Source organism: Morone saxatilis, unplaced genomic scaffold (genome assembly GCF_004916995.1).
Source record: "Morone saxatilis isolate NCDOM2014 unplaced genomic scaffold, NCSU_SB_2.0 Contig14, whole genome shotgun sequence".
Classification (NCBI taxonomy): domain Eukaryota; kingdom Metazoa; phylum Chordata; class Actinopteri; family Moronidae; genus Morone; species Morone saxatilis.
In genome coordinates this window covers 3,049,482-3,057,565 of record NW_023339696.1, presented here as the reverse complement: position 1 = coordinate 3,057,565, position 8,084 = coordinate 3,049,482, and the positions used below count along the sequence as shown (strand labels likewise).

General features: G+C 43.8%; 1 protein-coding gene across 1 annotated transcript in view; it reads left to right on the top strand.

The window, feature by feature from the left end:
• Positions 1 to 8,084, top strand: part of csnk1da (casein kinase 1, delta a) — a 15,552-nt gene that overhangs the window by 4,749 nt on the left and 2,719 nt on the right. The window contains exons 2-7 of the mRNA XM_035655356.1: positions 3,248 to 3,358; positions 5,869 to 6,017; positions 6,458 to 6,686; positions 6,791 to 6,961; positions 7,120 to 7,268; positions 7,727 to 7,895. Coding sequence (XP_035511249.1) covers positions 3,248 to 3,358; positions 5,869 to 6,017; positions 6,458 to 6,686; positions 6,791 to 6,961; positions 7,120 to 7,268; positions 7,727 to 7,895 — 978 coding nt within the window. The remainder of the gene's footprint in view (positions 1 to 3,247; positions 3,359 to 5,868; positions 6,018 to 6,457; positions 6,687 to 6,790; positions 6,962 to 7,119; positions 7,269 to 7,726; positions 7,896 to 8,084) is intronic.

Genomic DNA, 8,084 nt, shown 5'->3' with positions numbered 1-8,084 from the left:
CCGAGGGCTTGTACTTCCACCGCTTAGCCGCTAGCCTAGCCTTCACCTTCGCTCCGGCTCTGCAGCCTCGGTGCCTCCTCCTCAGCTCTTGGAGTGAAAGCAGCTTCTTCCTTGAATAAATAAGATGTCCAGTGCTATGTTGTCTGTAAAAAGTAATTGTATCCATAGGATATATAAAGTTTTACACAGCTAGTGTTATATAAAGAGTTAAAAGTTTAAAAAACACACATAAAGTGTTAAAAAAAAACACGTACGGAGCTACTGGATAAGTGTCCTGCTCACATTCGTGTTGCACTTGACTTGACACATGTTTTTCACTGAGCTTTGGTGGGGGCCTTTTGCTTCAGGTGAGACGATGGTAAATGGACCTGTACTTGTATAGCGCCTTTCTAGTCCAGTTTAAGTAATAGATCTTGCTTATCAGGCGTCAAACACTACACAGTGATTTATGTGATTTACTTTTAGACAGTGTCATGACGTCAACTATTTGACCTTTCATTGTGAGGTAAACAGTAGAAATATGCCATGGTAAATGGATTGTACTTTTATATTGCCTTTCAAGTCTTCTGACCACTCAAAGCAGTTTTAAACTACATGCCTCATTCACCCATTCACACACATTCACACAGTGATGGCAAAGCCCATCGAACAGAAGCGAATGGTTTCAGATTTGTGTGTCCTGCTCAGTTTCGTTATAAAATCCCAGCACATCACAAAGTGTCTCTCCTGCAGGCCAGCAGACTGAGGTCACAGCAGACGTTTCTGTCATAGTTATAGTTTGTAGTATTCCACATTTTGAGACTTATTATTATGGATAAGTTCTCCTCCTCCTCTTCCTCCTGCACGCTCTGCAGGTGCAACCCCTTGCCTAAACCCAAACAGTATTTCCAACATGTGAGAGCACGTCATGTGAAAATAGTTTTTCTTTTGGATCAGTCGAGGCTGCACCTTGCTGTTTCTTCTTTCCTGTGGCATTTAACAGCGCACTAGAACCCCCCAACACACACTCATGGGTGATTTGCATTTTTGAACTATGCTGACAGTTACAGTTGGGAGGAGTACCGCTTCTGTGTGCGTTTTGCAGAGACTAATACATTAACAGTCCCCGCTCCTCGATGCATGTACGCGGACCTCTTTGATGCGTGCAGCCGCTCAATGCAAAGTCTTAGTAGTTTGTTGCTGCTGCTGTTGGTGAACTGGAGTGGAGAGATGTGTCTGAACATGTTTTGGCAGCAGTATCGCTCAGAATAAAAACACACACACACCACATATGTGCACAGGAATCGCACACACTCACAAGCTCCCCTCTCTGAGAAGACAAGCGGGCGTGGGGCTGGGGCTGGGGGCTGCATTCCCCAGGAGAATCTGTCCAGGCAAATCACATTCCTATGATGCAATAAAGCAGACGGCGCACTGAGATGTGGTGTTCAGATTGTAAAGAGCCTTTGCAGACATTTTCACTGTTGTTTGTTTGATTGATTTGTTTATTGATTGGCTAGAGCAAGAAGTCACTGAGTTAAGTGGCTTTGTGTTTGTTTCAAAGTGCTGTGCTGAAACTAAAATGGAGTGAAGCCCTTGTTTACCTGACGCCCATCTGCACATGAACAGATTGTTAAATCTGAGATCAAACGGCGTACTTTAAATATAATAATACATCTCTTTTAAGGTTGCAACGAGCAGAAGTTTTTGCATTATTAATAATTTCAATTAATCGGCCTACAAAGTGCTTAATCTTCTAACTGTTTGTATTCAATTACAGTGTGGTGAAACTGAATACAAAAGCAAATCTATAACTGATGATGGGCTGCAGTGTTTACTAGATGACAAAAAGGTCCGTTTTCCGTGGGTATGTTTTTGTCAATGGACACACGCACTATTGTTATTGACTATTAAACTAGTACACTAATATTATTGGCATCATACACTCTTACACTGCCTTAATTCAATGTATGGTATTTTAACGTTAAATAAATGGCAACATGGTCTGGAAGGTAAAGGAGGTGTTCACGATGTGTCAGGCAACTCGAGCTGAAACATTCATCCATTAGTAGATGGACCTAAAGTGAATGAGCAACTGTTTCGACAAAGTGGTTAATTAAAGGAAAACATATTCCAATAACGGTGAAATCATGACCCCCATTTAACAACTTTAACAGCGGTTTATTCAAGGTTTAGTCCAACCGAATGTTCTCCCCGACACTATGAAGGTGAATGGAATTTTGTTGTTTGGCACTTGGGTGAACTGACCATTTTAAAGTCAGCACCCAGAATGATTTGGATATGGATTTGGGTGGCCAGCCAGAGGCAGATCAATGCCATTTGATTTAGTTGCAGACGATGTAAAGCAGAACTGCTTCGTTCCGGCTCGAGCTTTTTGTTTTCCCGCATCATCGCAAAACCTGGCAGCAGCAACCTGCGTACAGCGCCGTACGGCCACGCATTCACAGGCTTCTCTTCAGCATTATTCAACCAGTATAAAATATACCACATATCCGCTTTAAACTGAGTCATAGTCCTGATCGTGTGCCTCGCCCTGCTGAGTGCTGCTCAGCCCGCCCAGATGACATCATACAGAGAAATCAATGATGCTCCATTGGTGCCGCTGTTAGCCTGCACGATTCAACCGCCGCCCGTATGAGACTGTGTGTGTGTTGAGAAAGGGGATTACGTAAGCTGGTGTCCAGTTGCTGTGTTTATGTGGAAGGAACTGGACACCATAACCATATTTAGGAAGAAAGCAGCTGAAGCACTGGTTTGTCGGCTCACATACACGGTTCCCTAAAACCTCCTGGTCTGTTGAAGGAATTAGATGAATAATGTAATGATGGCTGTGAGGACATTTGGACTGCACATGCACAAGTAGATTGGTGAAAGAAGAGCAGGGCACACACAGTGCACACTGTTGGTTTCCATTTTGGCCGGCTTTGCTGTGTTAACCACCGGTATGTCCCTGTGTACCCAAGCAGCTTCTCCACTTTAATCACCATCGCTAATGCGCTCTTTATACAACTTGTTGACAAGTCAGGCTTTATTATCTTAATATCTTATTTGCTTCATAGACTTTATATAAATCTGTGATATACATTGGACTTTGACCTGTCTGCACTCATGTTGCAGATTGAGCTCTGTTAATAAATCAATGCCATATTGGCTGTACTCTGGTAAACACTGCTATGCTACGTCCTTAAAGCAAAATGATGTGTGTTTCCATACAGCTGACCTCTTGTCTCTCTGTCTGTCCGTCTAGGTACTGATATCTCGGTTGGAGAGGAGGTAGCCATCAAGTTGGAATGTGTGAAGACCAAACACCCACAGCTCCACATAGAGAGCAAAATCTACAAGATGATGCAGGGTGGAGGTACTGTATGCTTTTTAACACACCACGTACACACACATTCTGCCACTCTAAAGTGTTGTTGCTGCTTCTATGAACTAAGTACCCCACACAAGTATTCACAAGCACTTAAAGTATAGGCCAGCATCTGTTTATTATCGTAAATCATTATATAGAAGGATCAATGTGTGGCGCCTCAGTATATATTGAGTTAAATGAAGAACAAACTGGAGGTAGGTGTATTCAGCATACCTTAAAGAAGTATCTGATCTTTCTTCCCGGATCACTGGATGTTTGTGACTGAGAATGGTGAGCTAGGAAAACCTGTCTGGCTTGACCTCTGAAGACATGACGGAATGTTATTCATTGTCAACTGAACCTCTGAAACATGCTGGCGCCGCCCACACTGAGTGAGGACATATGATTCTGACCAGCAGTGCGACAAGGAGAGGCTGACAGAGGTTCTATTTTGTGCCAGGGTCCTCCGCACACACAAGCGACAACCTGGAGGCAACTAATCCCAGAAGCACAGCTCTTTACCATTTCACAATCAGTAAACTCACTTGAAACGTAACACAAAATACAGGGACAGCCACAGTCATCGGCTGCCTGATTCGCAGTGAGACGTGACGTGAGAAAATGATTTCCCAATCGGAGCTGAGTGTAACTTTTGTGCTCGACTCTAAACGTGCCCGCAAGCTTCGAGCGAGAAAGAACCTGTCACCCTGTGTGAGAACAGGAGCTCAGCGTTGCAGTTGGGAACTAAAACAAAAATCAGGCAGTGTATATTTTAAATGTTCTGACAGCTCAGTAGTCTGTACAACCTATTTAAACACTTTTTTTTTTCCCCCAACTGGCTGATGAACTCTGTCCAGCTTTGTTCTGACTTTGTAGCCAACGGTCGACGGGGACTGAGCACGTACAGGAGACAGTTTGTCTCTGTAAGCACAACTGTGCACACACAAGCATTTGTATTTTTGTTCCAGCATGGTAGGATTTATTGGGGCACGGTGGCTGACCCAGACCGTGGGATGTATTTGCGTTTGTATGTATATAAATAGCTGATGCAGACTGTATGTGTGTGTGTGCGGCGCTAGGTGCTGAGCAGCAGCATTTTGTTGCTGTCTGCCTGTACAAGGAAATGCCAGATGGCCCCCTCGCCTTGGCAACGTCAGCCTATTACCAGCTACTACAAAACCAGCTGGCCTCTGCCTTAACACTCCCACTGTGTGTCGGGGGCATGGACACTGTGTGCTTGATGAAGGCTTTCAAATTTGAGCCATTTCTATTCTCTACAGTAGCATTGCACTGCGCTGCACCAGGCAGCTTTTAATAAATGTGTTCGAGTTGGAAAATGAGGATATCTCTACCCACAATGCCCTCCCCCTAGCATTGAATCAGGCTTTGTATGTAAGCATAAGGAATAATGCTCACTATAAATTCATATCAATCATAAAAAGTGCCCTATGTATTATATTAGCTGATTTTAATTGAATAATTTAATTTGAATAAAAATGACAAACTCGCCAGTGAACTTTTTAAAGAGAGCTTTGATTGTGATGTTGATTTTCTGAGTTCTCTGTTTTGGAAACACAGAAACAATTAAGTGTATTTGAATTAGAAACATTTTTGGGGAACTCCCATAGTAATTGTCACATGATACGGTAACTTTATCCTTCTTGAACTCATGTAGGATTATTATGAATAGTATTATCAGTACAGTTACTCACTCTGAGAGCTGTAGACGTAGAGTAAGGGAAGATGGGTAATCGATAGCGGATGGCCTCGGCCTCTTGGTCAGATGAGAAGGTAATGCCTGGTCGAAGCTTCAAATATTTGTTGTTGATTACTACCCCAATTAATGATGAGTAATCTTAATCATGACAAAGAGGGAGTAGGATTGAAACTAAGGATTATCTTTTATTATCAAGTAATTTGTCAGTTACTTTCTTGATTAATGGATCAGTCGTTTAGTTAATGAGATTTTGAATTTCATGACAATTTAAAAAAAAAAAGCCCAGCCCAGAAAGTTCAAGGTGACTAACAGTCATAACCCAAAGATGTTCACTTTACAATAATATCATATATATATCTACATTCCCCACACTGTGGAAGCTGCGTTGAGCAAATGTTTGGAATTTTTGCTTGAGATATGACAATGAAACAATGACTGAAACAATGTTTGTCCTGCTTACCCATTTAGTACTTGAGAGAAGGCATTGTGGGTAGATATCATTTTAGTCCTCATTCAACGTCACTGATCTGCAGTCACTTAGAATCACACTTAGACTTGGCTCAAAGTTGCATTCAGCTTCTGTTTATACAAAATATGCAGTATAAACAATAATAAATGAATTTAATAAAAATAACATGAAGGGCAGTGGCCCAGGGTTCGAATCCGACCTGCGGCCCTTTGCTGCGTGTCTTCAGCTGCCACTATAATAAAAAAAAAAAAAAGTTTATAAAAAAAAAAAAAAACATGAAGGGCTAAATGTGACCTTTTCCTCTGTTTTCTGCTCCCTCCTCTCCTCCAGTGGGCATTCCGACGATAAAGTGGTGCGGGGCTGAGGGCGACTACAATGTGATGGTGATGGAGCTGCTGGGGCCCAGTCTGGAGGATCTGTTCAACTTCTGCTCTCGGAAGTTCAGCCTCAAGACAGTCCTGCTGCTGGCCGACCAGATGGTGAGCGCCGGAGAGGAAGAGAAACAAAGAGGAAGGGGAAGGCAGGGGGTGCAAACTGGAAGTCACAGGGACTGTGTAGTTGCTAGATGCTAGCTGCTAATTTTGTTGTTTTTAACTTGAGGTGTACTATAGTTATTGTGAAAACAGTGTGCTGGAGACACGAGAGTGTCTTATTCTTTTAGCTCTCGTGACAAATTTGAACACTGCATCTACTATAAACCTCTACACGAAAACATGATCCAAAATCCAAATGTTTGATTTGAATCCAAATGTTTTATCCAAGTTCTGCTATCCTCAATATGGAACTTCACGCTGACTTCATTTAAAGCTACATTTGGCAGTACTCTCTGGTACTTGTATCTGACTCCCTTTTCTCTCCTTTCCGCCATGTTTGCATGTTAACGCTCACATCAGATCTGCTCCCGCTTCCTCCCCTCTAGATCAGCCGCATCGAGTACATCCACTCCAAGAACTTCATCCACAGGGACGTGAAGCCAGACAACTTCCTGATGGGGCTGGGCAAGAAGGGCAACCTGGTCTACATCATCGACTTCGGCCTGGCCAAGAAATACCGCGACGCCCGCACACACCAGCACATCCCCTACCGCGAGAACAAGAACCTGACGGGAACCGCCCGCTACGCCTCCATAAACACACATCTGGGCATCGGTAAGGCCGGTCGTTGTAGTGTCCACAAAATCCCACCTTATGTCATGAATGGATAGACCGCCTCGTGGCCGCCGATCTGACTTTGTCCCCCTTTGTGTCTACAGAGCAGTCCAGACGGGATGACTTGGAGTCGCTGGGTTACGTCCTCATGTACTTCAACCTGGGTTCTCTGCCCTGGCAGGGTCTGAAAGCCGCCACCAAGAGGCAGAAGTACGAACGCATCAGTGAGAAGAAAATGTCCACTCCCATTGAGGTCCTCTGCAAAGGCTACCCATGTACGTTTAACTGCTCCCTTCTTTCATTGGTTCTGTGTAGGATGTGATCACATACTAACTTTGAATATCAGAGTGGAGGTTGGTGTGTTTAAGTATTTCCCACAAAGCTGCAGTGCCGACCGTTTGTGAACTTTTCCCATCCTCTTGGTCCTCCACAGCGGAGTTCGCCACCTACCTGAACTTCTGCCGCTCTCTGCGGTTTGACGACAAACCCGACTATTCGTACCTCCGCCAGCTCTTCAGGAACCTCTTCCACAGACAGGGCTTCTCCTACGACTACGTCTTTGACTGGAACATGCTCAAATTTGTAAGTTGTTGGGATTCACTTCATTCTCTGTCGTCTCCAAAGTCTGCATGATTTTTGCTTCCACGGTTGATTACAATGGATTTGGGTGCATTCAGATTTGGTCAGCAGACGCAGTACTACTCACTGAAATGTGTATTTACAGTAAAACTAAATGTAATCATACACACTACTGCCTCTGTTCAATTTTTATTAAGTGTCACAATATCTGTACATATAAAGAGCCAAAACTACACAGAGGCAGTTTTTGTACAAGGTTAACAGACTTTAACTTTCCCTTCAAACTAGTTTTGCCAGAGAGTTTATTAAAGAATATATATCTGATGTTTGAAATGACTATGTGATTTAAATAATGGTTAGTTTCCCACCTATTTCACCCATTTCAGGCACGCTGTGATGAACTACTCACTGCTTCCACCAGGAGAAAATATGCTCATTAAATATGTGTGTGTGTGTGTCAGGGTGCCAACAGGGCCGTGGAGGACGCAGAGAGGGAGCGTCGGGAGCGGGAGGAGAGGCTGAGGCACAGCAGGAACCCCGGAGCCCGGGGCATGGCCTCGGCCTCAGGAAGAGCCAGGGCGGCTCAGGAGGTCGCAGCCCCCTCGCCACTCAATCCCGCCTCTCACACAGGTCAGCACACACACACACACTCTCTCACACACACACAGTACTTATCAGGAAGCAATTGAAAGGTCATTAGTTTTAAGTGATCCAGTGCTTGTATTTATAGTATGTATTTGTTGTAATTTGATGTATTGTTTTGGATGCTGGACACAGAAAATAAAAAGTAAAGAGTCAGCAAGATGCCATTATCTCGGG